The sequence below is a fragment of the Petaurus breviceps genome, unplaced genomic scaffold (genome assembly GCF_028583685.1).
Source record: "Petaurus breviceps papuanus isolate PSGF00001 unplaced genomic scaffold, PetGlider_PUasm1.0 208, whole genome shotgun sequence".
Classification (NCBI taxonomy): Eukaryota; Metazoa; Chordata; class Mammalia; order Diprotodontia; family Petauridae; genus Petaurus; species Petaurus breviceps.
Genome location: NW_027185852.1, coordinates 406,532 through 427,606, shown reverse-complemented (window position 1 = coordinate 427,606; position 21,075 = coordinate 406,532). Strand labels below are relative to the sequence as shown.

Genomic DNA, 21,075 nt, shown 5'->3' with positions numbered 1-21,075 from the left:
ACACACCCTGTATTAGTGACCAGACCCAGGTCTAGTCCTCGTCCCCATAGGCCTGATAAATCAGGGGAATGCTATGGATACAGTGCTGAGATTTTAGCATTATCTTTGATATTCTTTCCTAGTGTTTTGTGGACCGAATATAGAAGTTTGGCATAATTTGTGGGAGCATTGGATCTAGTTGAATAGTAGAACCCAAAGAATCCTCATTAATGGTTTGATATCCCATTGGAAGGTCTCTAGGGGAGGCCCCAAGGACATGGTTTTTGGCCTTTTGGTGTTTGGCGCTTCAATGTAAATTGGAAAAAGATATGCTTATCAAGTTGGCAGATGAGCTGATCTGAGAGGCATAACCAAGCCAGAGGATGACAAACTCAAAAGACCATTCTAGGATTTGTGCAAAGATCAGAATCAGAACTATTCAGGATAATAGAATGTGAAGGGCTCAGTTGTATATTGGTGGGAAAATGTGCAAAGTGACGACACCACATTTAGTGCACTATCCACAAAGAAAAGCCACAGCAGTACCTGATGGGGGTGTTTGGAGAGAAATGCTCTGTAAGATTGGGAAGTGGTATGTAAATGCAAGTTATCATTATGCTGACATATCGAGCATGGCTCAGACACAGCTATCTCTACCTCATGCTGCCTGGCACAGTATAACAGTAGGAAAGACCAACTATTCATTTTTTGTATTAATATAATAGGAACATTTGCAGATGTGGATGATTCCAAATCAAATCCAAACCCAACAACGGTCCTTAAACAACCCTCATATCCCAGGCACATACAGAGCCAAGTGCTGGGGAGACCAAGAAAGGAGCAAACCACTTCTTAGCTTCAAGGAACCTACATGCTAGGAGATATGGACTATGAGCAGATGCAGCAATGCAAGGTGATTGGGGATGGGAGAGAACACCACCCATTAAGGTGATCAGGGAAAGCTTTTAGGAGATGGGACCAGAGCTGATCCTTGAAACAAGTGAAGGATTCTAAGAGACAGATTAAGAAAGGAGAACCTTAAAGGTATAGGGGAATGGCCTGTGCAAACTCCAGGAGGAGAGGGGAGTCACCAGACCAGACATTTCTCTCTGGAAGCTGGGATTCCTTTGTAAAAGTTCTTTTCTGTATTCTCCTTGTGTCTGTTGAAACATGAGGGTGGTTTTAAAAAACAAGCTCTACAGACTGAAGGTGACAGTGGACTGGACTCCAGACTCATGCTGATAGAGCCTAGGCTCACAGAAATAGTGAAAAGGTGATGTGAGGGTCAGGCGTCCTCGAGGAGGGCTTCTGAAGCCACTTAGATAGATAGCGTCATGGCTTCCAAAGCCCTTCCCATCTGCATGATTGAAGCCCATCCTTGGTTGCACCATGGATAAGTGTAATGATAGAAACCACACCAATGGTGATGATTAGGATGACACTATGCTGCTTCATAGTAAACGTCCCCCATATGTCAACACAAAGATGTGTTTTCCAAGGTGTTCCCTTGCCTTTGGTCCAATCCTTTGTTCAGGTGACCATGCATTCATATGATTTGAACCTTTAACTAAATTTAATAGAGAAATCCTTGGATCAATGGACCCAGAAGTGGCATAGCAAGCTAAGGATTCTGAAGAGAATAAACCACTTCCTTCGATGTTCACATTTCAGACACTACCATTTCCTTTTTCACAATACCCACAGTAGTTAGTGCTGTAAGAGGCAGATTAAACAGGATGTGAATGAAGGAATGAATGAACGAATGTAAAAATGATTGAGTATTTATCACGAACAGCACTTGGCCATTCTATCTTTTCTCCCTGAATGTCTCAGTGATGCCCCAGGGCCCTGGAAGAGTTAATTTCAGTTTCTAGGCCCCAAAGAATCGTTTAGTCCCCCCAAGGCTCACTGTGGGATCAGATATTAATGATGCTTTGTGTTTCTAGAGCCCTGTTAACCTAAACAGCTCAATGTAATTCCTGGAAATCATTTCCCCAGTGACCTTGATTCATTGGAGAATCCTTCAGGTTAAAGTTTCAATATGCCTTTGCCAGCCTCCCAAGATCTCCTATTTTATAACATCCAAAGCATTTTCCTCCTCACAGTACCCTCCCTCTCCATCCCTTTTCTTTTCTATGATTCCATCTGAAAGCACAGAGATAACTGTCTCCCTCACTAGGATTTGTTCTCCCCTTTCCCTGGGGGTACAAAGGACTTGTATGAATCGATTTAAATTGGCCAGAAGAAATAGCCAGAAGCCTGCTTATGTTCAAATCCCTGACCCTGATCGCCAATATGGAAAACCCATTGAAAAGACTGGCACGTAATCCTCCATCCATTGCATTAAAGATGAAGCTGTCGAATTGAAAAGATCCCAGCCAATTAGAACCAAGCCCACAGCTCAATACGGTTTGTCTGCCAGGGAGATTTGGAAGAAGAAAGGTCTAACAATGAAAAGTGCTCTGACAAATCAGACTATTTAAGGTCAGAAAATCACCCGAACTAGAAACAGGACTAAAAACTCCACATTTGCCTCAGTCCTGATCCCAGTTAAAGTGATTTCACTGACTCCCCCATCCCAATATCTAATTATCCCAAATACAGTATTTGTATACAGCAGAATCTCTCTAATTCACAGTGACAGGGTGATGGAGGTGGAGAATTACTAAGTGAACAGAAACAATAAAAATCAAGGGTCCTGCATCATGAGATAGGCTTTGTTCATTCCTTTTGACAGGTGTAGGATGGTGTGAATTATTTATAGTAAGAGTCCCATAGTGAATTCTGGAAAGAGATGAAGTCCTATAGACATGAACATGTACTGCAGCCCCTGCCAAGAAAAGTCAGAGGATGTGGAGAGAACTCTGGGGACCCTGGAAACTTTTGTGCAGTTTAAGGAAGGAATGGGAGAGGCCACCTGGCAGAGTGCACTGCAGAGCAGGCTTTGGCATCAGGAAGACCTGGGCTCTGCCGCTGGCACATGGGTACTGGGCATGTGGCCAAGGGCAAGTCATTGTGTGGCTCTTCTCAGGACTCCAGGCAATGCTCTGAGGCTGAAGTGGAGATGGGCTGTTTGCCTGAATCAGTGCAGGGACTTTGTGATGAAGTCACAAGTTAGCCAGTCACAGCCCTGATGATAACAGCAGCTAACATTTCTATGTTTACAAAAGTCTACAAAGCACAGAAATGCCATCTGAATCTCACACCAGCCATAGGAGGGAGGTACTGTTAATATTCCCGTTTTATAACTGGAAAAACTGAGGTAGACCAAAGTTAGGTAACTGTCCTTGGAGTCACATAACTAGTAAGCATCTGTGGTAGGATTTGAACTCTGGTCTTCCTGACTCTAGGTTCAGTGCTCTAACCATCAGGCTTCCTCTAAAAGTTAAGAGTAACAAATGCTATTTACACAGCATTTTAGGCTGTCTAAAGTGCTTTACATACAATCCTTCCCATAGTGAATAGGCAGTGTGACACGGTGCTCTGGATGCTAATTTGTGGTCAGAGGTTAGGGTTCGAATCCTGCCTCTGCCATTATCTTGCTATGATAAAATACACAGGAATCAGTTTTCTCCTTTTTAAAATGGGCGCTTTGGATTCCACAGCTTTTGTGCTCCCTTTTACTTAGGGCTGGGCCTCAAGGCAGGAAGATCTGAGTTCAAATTTGCCCTCTTATACTTAGTATCTTTGTGACCCTAGGCAAGTCACTTAATCTCTGTCAGTCTCAGTTCCTTTGATTGTAAACTGGGGATAATAATAGCACCTATCTTCCAGGGTTATTATGCGGATACAAAGAAAAAAAAATCTCAAAGCATTTAGCACAGTGCCTGGAACATAGTAGGTGCTTAATAAATGCTTTTTTTTCTTCCTCCCTCCCTCCCTCCTTTCTTTAATTTCTTCTTTTCCTCTTTTCTTCCTTCTTTCCCCTCCTTTTTCTTCCCCTCCCTTTCCTCTTTTCTTCCTTCCTGTGTTCCTATAATCATCTAAATGACACGAGAACCCTGTGAAATAAGGGCTTATGGATATTATCATCCATTTTTACAAAAGGGGAAACTGATGCATTGGAAGAAATTGGGTGACTTCTCTAAGTTGACAGACCTATTGCAGAGGCTTCATGCTGAACTCTAGACTTTCTGACTCCAGCATTTCATCTGTTCCCTGACTCAGATTCTCCAGCTCATGGAGAAAAATGGACTTCTGTGTTTAAATAAGAGGATCCAGACCCCAGAGCTAGAATGAGCCTTTGAAACTACTGAGTTCAACCCACCTAGTTTTACAGGTTAGAAAACTGAGGCACAGAGCCCCGGGAAGCTTGGCTAGGATTGCTCAGCAAGGAAGCATCTAAAACAGCCTTCAAACTCTAGGCTGCCTGCCTCCAAACCTTGAGTTCTATCCATTATGAAGAAGCTGCCTGGCTAGTGAGTCCCGGACTCCATTATCTCTGAAGAATAAATCCGTGGCTGACCCAAAGAGCAATGGCTGGTGCCTGTGGGGTTCAAGTGGCCTTGAGCCTGTCACTCACAACCCTTACATGCCAGAGTTGGCACCAAAAGGTTGCTCAGTGAGTCCAAGATTGACAAAGGAAATGGAAGAGATCCATGATGTGTAGAGAGGACCCCAATTGCTGGACAGTCCAGCTTCTGCTCTGACACCTATAGAGTATTTAAAGAAAAAAAGGCAGAGGGCTTCCTCCATGGCATCAAGTGGATTCTTTATGAAGAGGATTTATGGGAGATTTTGCATAAGCATCACCCAATCCAACCCAGTTCAGCAAAGGTTTTTTGTATACATAATATACCATGTTATACAGAAGAGAATGTGCAGACAGGCTATAAGCTACATCACTGGAAGGGGAGGTGGGAAAAAATTAATCTAGCATCTACTGAATGCCACGCACAGTGCTAAGCATTTTTACAACAAGCTGCAAGGTATGTGCCATTATTATGCAACTTTTACAATTGAGGAAACTGAGGCAGACAGAGGGTAAGTGACTTGCCCAAGGTCACACAGCTAGTAAGTTTCTGAGGCTAGATTTGAATTCAGATCTTCCTGACTCCAAGTGTGAGGCTCTATCCACTGCATTGCCCACCACCTCAGTAGAATACTGAATGCTAATTATAGAAGTGTAGCACACTGATGTGATCGTCTATCCATCATAGCACTAGGTACCTTAGTGGGAGAAAAAAAAAAGGTAGCATTAAGTGGAAAAAAGGAAATGATGATGTTTTAGTTATGGAATTTGGGAGCAGCCTTGACCAAGTGCTGCCAAGTCCCTGCCCCACAGTGTTGAATAATTATGTGAAAAACTGCCATTTTTATTTAACCTCAGGAAATTGCATTTATTTGGGGAGAACCATTCTGAGAAGCCAGACCTGCAGTAAAATTAAGCTGGACACCGAAATGATAGGACTAGTTTAAAGGTTTTGAAAATTATTCCAAACAAATATTCTAATGTATTTATTAAAATGTAATTTCTAGGGCAACGCTGAAAAAAATGTATTCCCAGATGTTGACCAGAGAGGCTTTCTGGTTCCTTTTATTTTTCTCCAGTCAGTCTAACTCTGACTGTAAGTATAACCAAAGTGAAGAATGTTTGCATTCCTCTCTTCCCACCTGAAGTTTTCCCACTCTTCTTTCTAATACAGATGTCAGGAAAATATGCTTCGGTTTACATCTAGCACATGAAAAGCTAAAGACATTTTTAAAAAACCACAAAGTGGTATGATACAGGAGAGAGGATTTGTGGGTTGTCTTCTTCTTTTTCTCCCCCTGCAAGCTGTGTTCTGATATTGCATCAAGAGCCTAGAAAGCTGAACGTTCACATGTAGACACTGGAGCAGCATCAGTCGATCCTGTGGACAAATCAAAGAAGCTTCTGATGTGACCCAAGGAGGAGGGGGGACACTACAGCAGCAATGGGTTATGTATGGCTACAGTACAGGCGTGTTTCAAACCTGGCCTCAGACACACAACTGCTGGATGACCCTGAGCAGCACTGGATCTCGCCTTGCCACAATTTCCTCCCTTGCAGGAAAGAAGGGTTGGGACTCCATGGCCACTTGAGTACCTCCCAGCTCTAAATCCCTGACCCTATGTCAGTACTGAATCTCTCTAAGCCTCAGTGCCCTCATATATTAAATAAAGGTCTTGGACTCAATGTCTTCTAAGGTTCTGGCTTTCTATTTCTAGATCTGTGGTCCTGTAATGCCATAATGAGCCTTTGGTCAATGAGGCAGGGGCCCAAGAATGACCCAGAAGTGAGACTTGGATAGGGATTCTGTCTTTTTGGACTCTCTCCTGTTTGATGATTTGGAAAAGCAGAGGTTGGAGAGCCTATGGCCATCTGCCCGGTGCCCAGCTAATCTCTCCATGAGAACTGGCTGGATTTGAGCCTGTGAGACTTTATCTAGAGTGATCTTCAATGGTAGGGAGGAAGTTGATGCTGGGATGTCTCCAAATGGGCCTGGTTCTCTTATTCAAGGCTTCTTAATTCATTTGTGCCCCAGAATCCTTTTACTGAAGCTATGAATCTCTTCTCAGAATTGTGTTTTAAATGCATAAAAAGAAAAGGATTATCAAAAAATAAAAACAGTTCACATGAGCCAGGTTAGGAATCCCTGTTCTAAAAAATCCTAAGGATGAAAGGGCAGGCCTCTTCAGAGTTCCATGCCACTAAGGTAGGGAGCCTATGACTATGCTATGTTGCCCATGGACAGACCTGATGCCTTCATGGAAGAGGGTTGGAGTGGCTAATAAAAGCAGCTCCCCGGGAATTTGAGTCTTTGGTTCAAACCTTTAATTGTCCATATCTTTCTCCCTATAGAGTAAGGAGAGTCCCATGACTTCTTCTAAAGAAGGCAAAAAGTGTCTCTTAATTACCTTTCCATGCCTGGGGCTGCTGCCTCATAATTTAGTTTTCTAATGAGCTTAGCCTCTTGTCTAAGGGAGGACTTCTCTATGTTGACCCATAGATGAGAGCTGACACTACTCTGCTTAGAATGTTTTTACCCTTTTCTTTTGTGGGTGTTTAACCTTCTCTTAGGTCCTCTGTACTTAGCACAGTGCCTGGTATTTAGTAAGCACTTAATAAATGCATGTTTACCCAGGGACTGTATCTATTCTGAAGTCTAAAGTAAGTGAGCAAATGGGGGTGAATGTATAGGATATGAGTATGTTCTTCATTGGAATTCTGCTCAGAGATCCCAAGAAAGTGTGTCCTTGGACAGGGCTGTCCCAGCTCAACAGATGACCTCATGCATGATAGGAATGGGGCCTCCTGGAAACATGTGAGGGAATGATATGTACTGTCCATGTGGCCCAAAGGTAGAGAAAATGGAGGATGCTTGTGATCTCACCCCCTGAGGCCAGTTCAGGGTGGGAACTGATGCACTTCCCTCTGAGCATTCCCCTAAGTTAGCTGTCATTTGTCCGATGACATCCTACTCCATCGCCCAGGAAGGATGTGAATCCTGACCTCAGATATTTAAAGTTTATGAGACTGGAGTGTGAGCTTTGGCAGGTGCTTCTAGACTAGAAAGAACTTGAATACGACATGTGTGACTCAATGCCCATGCTTCAAGGACCAGCCTTGTTAAATGGGGGAGATTGGGATCCATCACCAGATTTAGTACAGAATGAGATATTTTTTTCATCTATATTACCTTTTAAAGATCATTTCCTAAAGTGAGTGTATTCATACTGATGAAGCCACACGTCCTTGAAATATTGGAAGATTGAAAAAATAATAATCGTAATGGGGGGATAAACTATTTTTAAAAAGTAAAAAAAGAAAGAATAATAACCTAGCAAGTTGGAACATTTGAAGCCTAGAAAGTGGTGACATGAAGGGCATAGGAAGGATGCATGAGGGAGCTCTCGATGGTGGACAAGAGGCATCCATACAAAGGTTTGGCTAAACCAAGATGGAGAAAATGGGATGTCAAACAGATGGCAATGGATATCAAAAGTGAATGAAAGAGATGAAGTAAAATAACTTCAATTCAACATCATCTGTTAAGTACCTAGTCAGTATCAGGAGTTGTAATAGGTGCTTAAGAAGCAAAGTAATAAATTTGCTCTTGTTCTCAAAAAAACTTGCCTTCTGATGGTTAAGCACCAATGAGGAAATTTGTCAATAGGCTTTTTTTCTTTTCTTTTCTTTTTCAGTTAGAGTGGAAATAGAAGGGATAGAAAATAAATGCTTCTAAACTAAAAAACATAAAAATTAAAGGTTAAATGTAAGTGAGAACAAAAGATGTCAATCGAAGCCCCTTGAAGGCAGGGGCTACTTCAATTTTGTGTGTGTCTCTTGTACCTAATGGAATGATTGACACACTGTAGGCACTTAATACATGTGTATTCTTCTTACCAACATGGTGACTGTTCATTGATTCCAGAGAACTCATAATGAGGAATGGTTTGTGCCACCTAGCAGAGGCGAGAGATTCCGCGTGCCAAACGAAACGCACAGTTTGTGCGGGAGTCATAGCAAGAGTTACTTGGCTAGACCATGCAGACCACCTACAAGGCTGTTGTTTTACCTCTTCTTTTTTTTTTCAACAGGAGGGGGATATAGAAGGGAGAGGAAATAAATACATATGGACATTTTAAAAATAATTTTAATAAAAAAAGAAAGCTAGGTTTGTTGATGGATCACTTGGAATTTTGACCCACGTCGTTCAAACTGGAAGTTCACGAGTCTCCTCCGCACTCCGCACTCCACCCCGGCAGTGCATTAGCATTTCACAAAGCGCCGGGACATTGAAGTGTGCTGTGGCACTGTGCATTTTTTTCAGTGTGCAGTAAACCTCGTTATCTCAGTCCTTGACTTGTGTAAGATACTTGAACACAAACACTAGCTGCTTGATAGAACCAAAGACTCTATTTCTTGATCCGCGTTTGAATGACCTCTGTGCAAGTGTTCCATTAGTACATCCTGAGATCTCTTTCTCTCCCCATATTCCCAATCACAGTTTCACCAGCCCACTCCTGATTTCCCATCAAGAAACTCTGTCCTTAATCCCTCAGCGTTGAATATTGAGTCATTGGCCCCACATGGACTATGGTTCTTCCCAAAGGCACTTGACAGACTTGTCCCACTTGGGATGACAGTCTTGGCAAGGAAGGATGAAGCATATTCCTGGTTATGGCCTCAGCCTCAGCAGACATTGAGCAGGGCGTGGAAAATCCAGTGGGCCATCCCTCCATGCTGGAGTGGAGAGGAGGGCTCACTGGCATTTCCCTGACAGCCTCAAACTTCTCCACAACCAGGATCCATGCACTCATTAGACTCTTGGTAAAACACCTCCTGGGGAAAAATGGCAACCAATGAGGCCTCTGTGTTGGCAGGAAATTACAGCTGCTCTGAGAAAGTGGAGCCCAGAGAGCTGTTGAGATGAAAGGTGTGATCCAAGTGTGATCCCTGTCTCACTTGGGGACCTGCACAGGAGCCTGTGAGGCTGGCAGCAGCACCATGACAAAGGCAAGTGCCCAAGGCAGGCAGATCGAGGTGGGTGGGAGGACTCAGCCAGGTACAAATACTTGGGCTTCTGATGATTTTTTCTTCCACCTCCCCAGGTGGCCTTCATGGGGGAGGGTGGATTTCTGGCCCAGGAAAAATATTAACTTCCCAATTAGCCATTAAGAAAACCTAATAAATAGGAGCAGCATCTAGAGGACCAATTTTAGTGTCAGGACTGACCAGAAATGTGCCCTGTGCCTGAAGCCTAACTGTGACCCTGATCAACAGAAATCTCATAACTTCTCAGTTTCTGAGCACTAATATAAATATGAATTATTATATCATTTTTTCTCTGCTCACTTTTTCACCCAGAACTCCATCTTGAAAGTTATCAGAAACATTTTCCCCCAGTAATTCCTCATTCAATCTCCATTTTTGCTGCTTTGAAAGTGTTGCCTTCCAAAGCCCCACAACCTTCAGAAAGATGATGGAGCTGCCAACAGTGAATCACAGAATCCACACATCATCAGTCAAGAGTCTTAAAGAAAGTATGGTACTGCGGCAGCTAGGTGGCACCAGGGAAGGCGTGTTGGGGTGATAAAGATCTGAGTTCAAATCCAGACTCAGACACTAGCTATGGCCAAAAAGGCAAGGCCCCTTCTGTACCTCCCTTCTCTCATCTGTAGAATGTAGATATGATGGCGCTAGCAAATGTTATTAGCTGTTGAGATATTGGAAGGGAATACACATCTATGTAGCACCTACTATGTGCACACACATCTATACAGCACCTACGATGTGTAGGCCACTGTGGTAAGTGCTTTTTAAAAATAATGTGTGTATTTTGTGGCATATACAATATCATGTGTAAAGTGCTCTGAACACCCCAAGGCACCATGTAAACATCCACTACGATGACACAAGCACCCACTCTGAAGTCAGAGGAGCTGGGTTCCAATTCATCTCTGAAGTTCACTCCTTGTGTGACCTGGAGCAAATTATTCCACTTCTCTTTGCCTTGAGTTCTGGACTCATAAAATCGAAGGTGTCATACTGGGTGGCCATCAAGTCTCTTCAGCTGCAAGGCTGTGGCCTGTCAGCTGACATCAGACAAGGCCTGGGGACAGTGGCCAAAAGAGGGGACAGTTAGGTATCCCTTCAGTGGACCACAGGTGTCCATTCCTGCAACACTGCTGAGCAGAAACAAACCTCAGTGTCAGGACCAAAGATGTCCACCAATGCGAGAGCCACTGCCTTCCAAGCCCCATCCCCATGGCAAGAGAGTGCTCCTGACTGTCAGGTGTTTCCCTAAATTTAAGCTTAAATTCAGCTTTGCAAGTGATCAGTCAGCAAGCCTTCGATAAGGGCTTAGAGGATGTTAGCAAGTCTGCTAGACCTCAGAGAACCAGAGACAAACTGGACAGCCCCTCCAGGCGTGCATCGATCTTCGAAGCAACAGGCATTTATTTCTTGGCAGTTTTCACAGTGGATGGAGTGCTAGATCGGGAGTCAGGAGGACCTGAGTTCAAATCCAGCTTCAGACACGAACTCTGTGACCCCAGACAAGTCACTTAGTGGCTGGCTGCCTCCGTCTTTCAGGAGTAAAACTGGGATAACAGCACCTCCTGGGGTTGTTGTGAGAATCAAACAAGATAATATTTGTATTTTGCAAACTTTAAGAGGTTATATAGATGCTGGATATTGGGTGGTTAATAGTATTTTAGTATTTTTTATTACGAATGCCCTATGCTTCCTAGTGCCAGGTCCTATGCTAAGCAATGGGGAACATCATTTTACGGTCATGTCTGACTCTCAGGGACCCCCTTTGGGGCTTTCTTGGCAAAGATCCTGCAGAGATTTGGCATTTTCATCTCCAGCCCATTTTACAGATGTGGAAACTGAGGCAAAGAGGGTGAAGTGACCTGCCTAGGGCCACAAAGCTAGTAATTACCTGAGGCTGGATTTGAACTCAGGTCATCCTGACTCCAGGTCCAGCGCTCTCCACTGCACCACCCAGCTGCCCTACTGGGGAATAGAGGGAAAGGCAAAACCCGGTCCCTGTCCTCAGAGAGGTCACATTCCCTTGTTTTAATTTATTTAATTTATTTTTTGTTACATTTTAAGTTCTGAACTGTCTCTCCTTCCCTCCTCCCTTGCCCCAACATAAGACTTTAGAAAAGTCATTGACATAGAATGAATAGCAAAAGAAGCAATTACAAAACGACCCCTCCAAATGGGGCATGCTGCCTCTTTGTACGGCTGACATTCCCTGGAAAAGCCGGCAGTCTGGAACCATGGGCAGTCTGGAACCATAGGCAGTCTGGAACCATAGGCAGTCTGGAACCAAAGGCAGTCTGGAACCATGGGCAGTCTGGAACCATAGGCAGTCTGGAACCAAAGGCAGTCTGGAACCATAGGCAGTCTGGAACCAAAGGCAGTCTGGAACCATAGGCAGTCTGGAACCAAAGGCAGTCTGGAACCATAGGCAGTCTGGAACCAAAGGCAGTCTGGAACCATAGGCAGTCTGGAACCAAAGGCAGTCTGGAACCATAGGCAGTCTGGAACCAAAGGCAGTTGGTGAATAAACATTAATTAAGCACTTGCTAGTGTCAGACACTGTGCTAGGCTCCAGGGCCCCTTAAGGAGGCAGAAGTCAGGCCCTACAGTCTAACAGGGAGACAAGGAGCAGACATATGCAGGCAGAGCAGAGTGCAGGCTGCATGAACCAGCAATGCTTCAGCACGGGAAGGCCCTGGAACTGAGGGGGATTGGAAAAGGCTTCCTGGGGGGGGGGGGCGGTGTCAGCTCTGTGGAGCCTGTCAGCGAATCAGGGAGACCTCAGGCACCCCCTGGCTGCGTGACCCTGGGAAGCTGCTCTGCCTCTAATGGCCTCAGTTTCCGCATCCATAACATGGGGATAACAATAGCGCTTATCTCTCAGGATTGTCAGAAGGATCCAACGAGAAACTACCTGTGAAGCTGCCAGCACAGCGCCTGATACATAGTACAAGAGATGCACAGACAAGAGCTCACTATTCTTGTAGAAGGCGGGTGTTTAGCTGGGCCTTCAAAGCAGCCAGAGAGGCCTCGAGGTGGAGATGAGGACCAGACAGCGGTCGGAGAAAATTCCTGGGGTGCGGAGCGGCCACGAAGCTGGGGTCAATGGGCCGGAGGGGACCAGGGGGAGTAGGCAGTGCAAAGACTGATAGGTGGGAAGGGGCTAGGCTATGAGGGGCAGCAAATGCCAGGGAGAGCCCTTGTTATTGGGAGCCACAGGGGGTTATTGAAGGGTAGGAGGGCATGTGTGTGACATGGTTCAACCTATGCTTTAGATGAGTCCAAATCACTTTCGTGACTGAGTGGGGAGGATGGACTGGAGTGACAAGACACTTCAGGCAAGCAGACCCCTCCCCCAACACACACACACACACACACACACACACACACACACACACCAGCTATTGTAATAATCCAGTCACGAGGCCATGAGGGTCTGCTCCAGGATGGGGCAGCATCAGAGGAGATAAGGGGGTGTAGTGGAGAAATGCTGCTGACAATCCTTGATAATAGATTGGATACTGGGTGTGTGAAGAGCTGAAGACGACACGGCAGCTTGCAGACTGAGGGCTGGGAGGACAGTGATAAATAAAATAGCAGGGGAAGGGGCAGTAGGAGAAGATGATGCGTCCAGCTTCAGACGTGTCGAGTTGAACTGTCTCCTAGATATCCCATGCTGGGTGTCAGAAAGGCATTTAGAAGGGGAGACTGGAGGCCCCCAAAGGAGGCAGACATACATGTGGAAAGGGTGACTCATCGCTTGACCTTCGTTTTCAGAGGACCAGTGACCATAACAGGCCATGGCCAGACTGTCCATGAATTGGACGGGGCACACAATCATCATCCTTCTTTTATAAGGCTCCAAGAATCAGTCAGTCAGTCAAGGAGTTAATGCCTGCCCTGTGCCAGAAACTGCTGATCAGTGAGACTCCAAAAAGGCCAAAGATGGTTCCTACCCTTAAGGAGCTTACAGTCTAATGGGGAAAGATAATGTGCTGAAAGATGGGGTGGACCAGCAGTACCCAGGCTGTGATGATGGTAGAGGAAGAGAAAACCAAGCAGAGAATCTGGGGGCGGGAAATGCCCCGAAGCATAGACATAATAACACATACACACAGTACAACGTGTACACGTTTTTTATACACCTGCGTGTGGGTCATGACAAGAGCTTCCACCCACATAGCCCTAAAGGGGAGGAGGTAGCATTTGGCCACTTCGAGGTGAATTGCCCACACTCAGTTCTGGCTCAGCTCCTCCAACTCAGTTACCATGAGTTTCTCCAGCATTTCCAAGGGAGGACCCGGAAGGCCCCCTGGAGAGAAAGGACTTGTGGAGGAGTTCAGAAAACATCACAGCCTGGTGTGGCCCCATGATGTGGTGGAGAAGGGAAGCACCCATTTATCTGTAGCAATGCTACAGAACACCTAGTATATCACAACAAGGAAGGACTGGTCTGTTTTATAGCAAAAACAGACAATGTGGCGACAAGGGACCCCAACTACCTCATCATTTCTGATGCACAAGGAGAACAAAGGAAAGCATTCAAGGTAGGTGATGGTGTGTCTAGAGATTGTTAAATGAGGATTAGTGAAGGAAATGGAGATGTTTAGCCCCTGAACAAAACCAGTAACAGATACAACCAGGTTGTTCTGGAGACAGCTCATAACAGCTGTCAAAAGACAATTGTTAATTTTTTTAGTGAAGCATTTACACCCCGAAAATCAGATAACACTAAAAATCAAGGTTTGGTTTTGGTATTTGGTTGATTGTCTGGACTTAGGAAAATGATGGAGGAAATGTCAATAATACAAATTAAACATAAAGGTGAGGGGTATGTACATTTTTTTCAGAGAGCAAGTTGTTTCATATTTCTCAGTATGTGCCTGAATGCAGCAGATATTGTGGAAGGATATTTTGATAGTGAGCTAAGGAGGATAGGGTAACATGCATTTGGTTTTTAATTTAAGTTTACTACTGGCCTTCACGATCTGAATAACAAAACTTTGGGTTTTTTTCCACTCACCTGCCTCCACTTCCCCCCTCCCTTTTCCCTGTCATTGTCTGATGCTGAAGAACTTTTGTAAAAATCTGTTCTGGAATCTTCTGTCTTGAAAATCTTATTTATGTTATTAATTTGCACTCTCTAAGGAAAGACTTTAATAAGTGAATAAACTTCAGCCCAAACTCTGAATGAGTCATTACAAATTCTGAATTACTGGAGTCTGGCCCCAGGCGGGGCTGTGTATCTTGGGTGCTGGATGGGTGTCTCTGCCTTTAATTTCCTGACTTTCCACTTTGGGAATGGCCTTTTGCTCATCTCACAATTACCTTGACAAGGTCTGCAAGGGCCCGCTGTCTGAGGCTGAAATCTCCTCCTTTTGGATAATTAGCTGTGGTGAGCGCAGTCTTTTGTTAAAGTAAGAAGAATAAGAGTATGAAAATATATTCCCAGTGAAGAATCCTTCTGGTCTTTCCCTAAAGGTCACGACGCCATCGTCACACTCCTGAAACATTATAAGAGGCCGCAGGATGAGCTGCCCTGCAATGAATACTCTCAGCCAGGAGGAGGTAAAGTTTCATATTCTTTACTGAACATTCCTGTTAAAGGGGAATAAAGACCATTGCTGTCTAAGGGTTCGAGGAGGCGAGGGATGGGGACGGAAGGACCGTGCTTGCTTAAGATTAAGAAAATTCAGACTGACAAGAAATTGAACAGAAGGGTGCATGTTGCCGGGCTTCTGTGGCCACTGCCTCTTACTCCCTAAATCCTAGTTCCCCAAAGGTGAGGATGTTAATGAGGTACCTGTATGAGAGCAGAGAGCCAGATGTCTTAATGCAGAGTAAGCCTGCCAGCAGGGTTCGTAACCTCGGTGTGTGTGCAGATTTCAGGAGGTCTGTGTCCATGGATGAGAGAAGCCACATGCTTTTCATTTCATATAGTTGATGTTCATAATCTTAGGTATCTCGTTTTATTGATTGGGTGCCTAGGCCTACCCTCTCTTCCAGTGGGGCCCATGACAAAGGAACAAAGCAGACAGAGACAGCCTCTGGGCTGGGGAGCTAGGCTTTCTCTCTTTTTCCTCTTACTTTCTAACTAATTGCCCAAAGTTCTTACTCAGTGTCCAGGGAAAGAAGATGGACCTAAAGTAAGAGTTCCACTTTGCTTCTCTAACTAAATTCTTTTGTGCATTATTCAGGAAAAGTATGTGTGTGCATATACATGCACACATATGTGCGTGCATGCCCATGAGTAATTCTGTGTGCATGTGTGCACGTTTCTATCTTCCCTGAGAAGAAGGTGGCTCTGTTCTCAGGTTTTCAGCTGCATCATTTCTTTGATTTCAGATGGCTCCTATGTTTCTGTTCCATCTCCTTTGGGGAAGATCAAAAGCATGACTAAAGGTACTGCCAATGCTTTAATAGGCAAACCCAGATTCCTTTTTTTTTTTTTTTTGCCTTTTGGAGGGCAGTTGGGGTTAAGTAACTTGCCCAAGGTCATACGGCTAGTTGTTTTGTGTGGCTGTTAAGTGTCTGAGGCCAGAACCAAACTGGGGTCCTCCTGACTCCGGGGCCGACGCTTTACTCACTGTGCCACGTAGCCGCCCCTGATTCCTTTTTTTTTTTCACATGACCAAATGATATTCCAAACTTGATCATTTTCTACTGACATTGAACAGTTTAAAACATTGTAAGTAAATGAACAGTGTAGAAGATGTTCTTAAAGACCACTGGGACATAATTAGGGTAAGCAGATAGATGATAGTGCTGCAGCTGCACAATTCACACATGGGTGACAATCACGGGGCTTCCGCCAGCCTCTTGCAAGGGACAACACAACCCCTTAGTTACCTACTTACTTCTTGATCTCATCCTATCAAGAAAACTAGAAACCTCCCTCTTCTTAAGTAGAGAAAGGGATGGGAGCAAAGTAGGATATAAAATAGAATCTTCTGAAATATTAAAAAGCATTACTGAGCTGGGGTGAGGTCTAAAGGAGTGAATTCCACGAATAGGGCAAGCATTAAAAAGAGAGAGACAGAGAGAGAGAGAGAGAGAGAGAGAGAGAGAGAGAGAGAGAGAGAGAGAGAGAGAGAGAGAGAGAGAGAGAGAGAGAGAGAGAGAGAGAGAGAGAGAGAGAGAGAGAGAGAGAGAGAGAGAGAGAGAGAGAGCAAACCAGACTGCCAACTTCTATTTGCAGATCTGAGGTTTGCACACCTTCTCATTGCCTAACTGAAGGTTTCCTGTGAGTGCCCACGCATCACTGAATGGCCATGCCTCTGAGTCCTGTGAACATTCAGATTTGTTCAGACTATCTTGTTATGGGAGGCCTCATGGTTGACTAGAAAATGGGGTCACCTTACAGCTGCTCTCCGGGCTTGGCAGGTAATACAAGCAACACAGGCCAGGGATCCCATCAGGGAGAAAAAAAAAAAAAAAAGAAAGATGGCCTGGACAGGAAGGGTCAAAGATCGAAGACAGGGCACTATATCCCCAGCAGACAGATTTTTAATGCACTGTTCATGGGGCCTGGGAAGAATGTACTCACGGGCTGGTCTTCATCTGTGATAAGGGTTCGGTCCCACAAGTCCCTAGGCAGCATTAGTGCTGCGCGTTTGCTCACAGTATTGGGGTTTGTCGTGGGCTTCTATGCAAAGAGGAAATGGATTACAAGTCAACCAATTTGTGGTCATGAAATCAATTGTGTCTGGAGAACAGTCCTGGGGAAATCAAGTGTGTGTGATGATTTTTAAAATTCCCTTTACAGATAGAAAAATGTTTCTGATTTGCAGAAAAGGCAGATGTCCTCCTCCTGCGGGCCGGGCTGCCTTCCCATTTCCATCTTCAGCTGTCGGAAATTGAGTTCCATGAAATCATCGGCTCGGGTAAGCTGGGAGAGCGGAGAAAGGGGTTGTTCCATAACCTCAAGAGCAAAAAGATGTCTTCACTTCTTTGCTTTAAATCGTTCTAGGCTCTTTCGGGAAGGTGTACAAAGGGCGATGCAGGAACAGAGTAGTGGCCATCAAACGGTAAGCCTGCGCTCGGCTCCTTTTCCAGCCCCGGGGGCCGGACGCACACCCAGCTCTTCCCCCTGCCCCTGACGCTGCCCTCTGCTCTTCAGCTATCGGGCCCACACGTCCTGCTCCAAGTCCGACGCGGAGATGTTCTGCAGAGAGGTGGCCATTCTGTGTCGCCTCAACCACCCGTGTGTCATCCAGCTGGTCGGAGCCTGCCTCAATGACCCCAGCCAGTTCGCCATCGTCACGCAGTACATCTCCGGGGGATCCCTGTTCTCCCTCCTCCACGAGCAGAAGAGGTACGAGGCCTGGCGGTCTGGGCCAGGGCTGGCAGGCCGGCCTTGCCCACCTCTGCAGAGACAGCCCTGGGCGCATCCGGGCGCGTCCCTGGAGTCCCAGGGCCAGGCAGCACTCCAAGGTTCTGTGCACACACCTCGCCTCCATGTATGGGGGGCGGCCGGCTCCCTAAAGGCGTGAAACCGCAGATCCGACCTAAAAAAGAAAACCTCAGCAGTTCTATGTCTGCAACGACAACGGCGGGTTCCGGCTTTGGCCACCTGCCTGTGTCACACACGCCTATATCTCCTCCATGTGGCGGCCCCTTATTAATGATTTCTTTAATGGATAAAAATAATTCCGTGCCTTCCGTGCACCTCGCAGCTGCAGGTAACAAATGCCTCGGATTTGGAAGCCTCTAATTAAAGTCTGTAATAATTAGCTTCATTTGGCAGACCAATAAAGTAGATCTATGTGACCCATGCATAGAATAACTACTAGAGATCACAATGCCTGTGAAAAAAAAGTTTTTAAAATTAATGTCCCTGCTTAAATCTAATTCTGAATAGCCTTTTGAAATATATGCATGTCATGACTGGAAAAGAGTCTCCGCTCCCCAAACCTCCCCCCAGACACCAAAGTCCAGGCTCCCAGTCCAGGCTTCCAGCCCAATTCCTTTCTGTTGATACGAACTCGTAGAAAAGAAAGCAGGTTTGCTGCCCACGTGACCCCGACTGCTGACTTTACTGCCCACAGGTTGAACCAGATGCTCTATGGAGCTCCTTCTGAGTCAAAGCTCCTTCTGAGCCAAAGCCTGAGTTTGAGTTCCCTTCCAACTTCAATTGTGTGACCTAGAACATTCTAGACCAGAACTTTTTTCGACACAGTCTCAGATGAGAGTTGTTCCAAAATGATACATGATCTTATTTAAAAGGGGAGCCCACCACTTTTATTTAATCTGGAGGGGAAAATGAATGCCCCATTTGTGATTTGGTAACTGGGGGTCACCTGCTTCTGCCAGGTACTTCTTGTGTGACCCTGGGCCAGCCCCTTGGGCTGTTTCCTTACATTTGAAAGAAAAGGGTCAGACTAGAGGACATCTAAGATCCCTTTTAACTGAGAATCTGTAAATGAAATCCATATGTATATGTATATATGCAAAATATTACATATTATAATACATATTTATGATACATTTTAGAATATATATGATATTTTTATGTGCACAGATTTACATAAGGGAGATACCATGGCCCAGGGGATAAATTGCTGACCTAGAAAGCCAGAAAACCTAGGGCTCAAGGCCCACCTCTGACAAATACTTGACCCTGGGCAGTGTAGCAGCAAGCGCCCTAGTGTGCCCAGGGTGGCTGTCAACACAGGTTCTTGGATCTGCTTTGCTAAAGGAAAGCAATTCAAAATAGGTTAATAATCTTGCTTTAATCAATCAAACATATCATTTACTTTGTTCAGGGAAAAGTCAGCACCCTGAACTTCAGAATATACAGACAGAAGTTACAAGCATAAGTTACAAGAACATTTCAGCAGACAGGCTTCCAAACTGTCCATCCATTACATACATCCATACCTAATCACAGTTACCAGAGAGGGAAGAATCAACATCTCAGTTTTCAAAGCCAGGGGGCTCTCAACATCTGCCCAGAGTCTCGTCTAGTCAAGTCTCACAACACTTCTCACAGTGAGCCCCAAAGCAAAGCCTCCCATCAGGGCTTATATAGCCTTCTCCTGGATCAGAGAATGTCACAGCCCTCTTGACCCACTGCCCAATCACAAAGTATCTCCTGAAAAACAAGCCTCCCACCCCAGGCTCCAGGTGCACTTAAGACTAGGGGCAGGGAAGATCTTAAAAATGTACATTTCCATTACAGGCAGGCAAGTCCCTTCACTGCCCAAGTCTCTGGCCAACCTGCTAAGCTGACAAACTGAGAGGAGGCTCTGGCCTGCATTGGCAGAGGGGGAGGTCTCCGCCAATGGAATCACAAGCCATGCTAATTTCACACCACACACCAAATGATAGAACAGAATAGAATGTAATATGATGAAATGGAATAGAATGTCAAGTGTCTGTGCATAGACATGTACACACATGTACATTTATAAGTATATGCATGTCTATGTACATATGCATGTTTACAATGTTTTATAGTTTGCATAAGATATATTCAGAGCGAGAAAAGGGAGGGAAAGAAATATTGAATTACATATGTCCAATTCGATTTAGGAAACATTAAGTATTTTGTATCTACCAGGCATTGTCCTAAGCTCTGCCGGCATAAAGACAACCCCCCCCCCTTGGATCTGGGGGAGACTAAAAAAATAAACTAATGTCTATTCTTCTGCTATGTGAAATATGGGCCTTGGCTTCATCCAACTGGTCTGCTTAACATCACTGTTACTTTGTAGGATCTTGGACTTGCAATCAAAATTAATCATTGCTGTGGATGTTGCCAGAGGCCTGGAGTACCTTCACAACCTGGCCCAGCCCATCATTCACCGGGACTTAAACAGGTCTGTCTTTGCTGGTAACTCTTCAGCCTAAAGGATTGTGTCTGGCCAGGAGCGTGTTGACAAATGGAAGAAGAAGAGAAACCTCTGAGGGAACCCCTGACCCATTCTAACCATTGGCACTATGGTCCTTTAGGGATGGGGGCAGAAAGGAGGGAGCGTGTTTAGGAAACCAGGAAGGCATTTTGTTTCATTCAATTCAGTGTGTGCCCAGCAGGAGACCTTTGGCAGGTCTGTCAAATGTGGGCTGTCCAGGTCAGCTGGAACGTGTTCACCTCAGGCATAGGCAGAAGCTACACATCAGGGTTAGTGTATTGTTTTGCTGAATGCCTCAACTAGAAAGTGAAGGAGAAAGGATAATGCAGATTAAACTGGAAAATGTGTCTTGCATACTTTTGTTTTTTCTGTTTGGAAGCCTGCTAACCCTTCTGCAGCCTTGGCTGGTTAAAGGCCAGACTCAGGACCCCAGGGGAAGACAAAGGATCCCCAGGCCCCTTTTGCAGGAGAGAAGAGATGTACCAGGGCTCTCTTCTTGTCCCAAAGATCTCTGGAGAAGAGGTTTTTTTTTTAACTTTTTGTGTATCACAGAATCTTTTGTCAGTCTGGTGAAGTATGTGCAGCCCTTTCTCAGGATGTTTTTAATGCACAAAACACATAGGATTACAAAGAAAATCAATTATATAGAAATAGGGAGTCTCAAAATGGAAAAAAAAGAAAGGAAGGAAGGAAGGAAGGAAGGAAGGAAGGAAGGAAGGAAGGAAG

General features: G+C 45.0%; 1 protein-coding gene across 1 annotated transcript in view; it reads left to right on the top strand.

The window, feature by feature from the left end:
* LOC138165142 (serine/threonine-protein kinase TNNI3K) overlaps window positions 1-21,075 on the top strand; it is a 369,986-nt gene that overhangs the window by 144,228 nt on the left and 204,683 nt on the right. Inside the window, exons 12-17 of the mRNA XM_069093295.1 lie at window positions 14,978-15,064; window positions 15,842-15,898; window positions 17,287-17,379; window positions 17,466-17,523; window positions 17,616-17,810; window positions 20,212-20,316. Of these exons, the coding sequence (XP_068949396.1) occupies window positions 14,978-15,064; window positions 15,842-15,898; window positions 17,287-17,379; window positions 17,466-17,523; window positions 17,616-17,810; window positions 20,212-20,316 (595 nt within the window). The remainder of the gene's footprint in view (window positions 1-14,977; window positions 15,065-15,841; window positions 15,899-17,286; window positions 17,380-17,465; window positions 17,524-17,615; window positions 17,811-20,211; window positions 20,317-21,075) is intronic.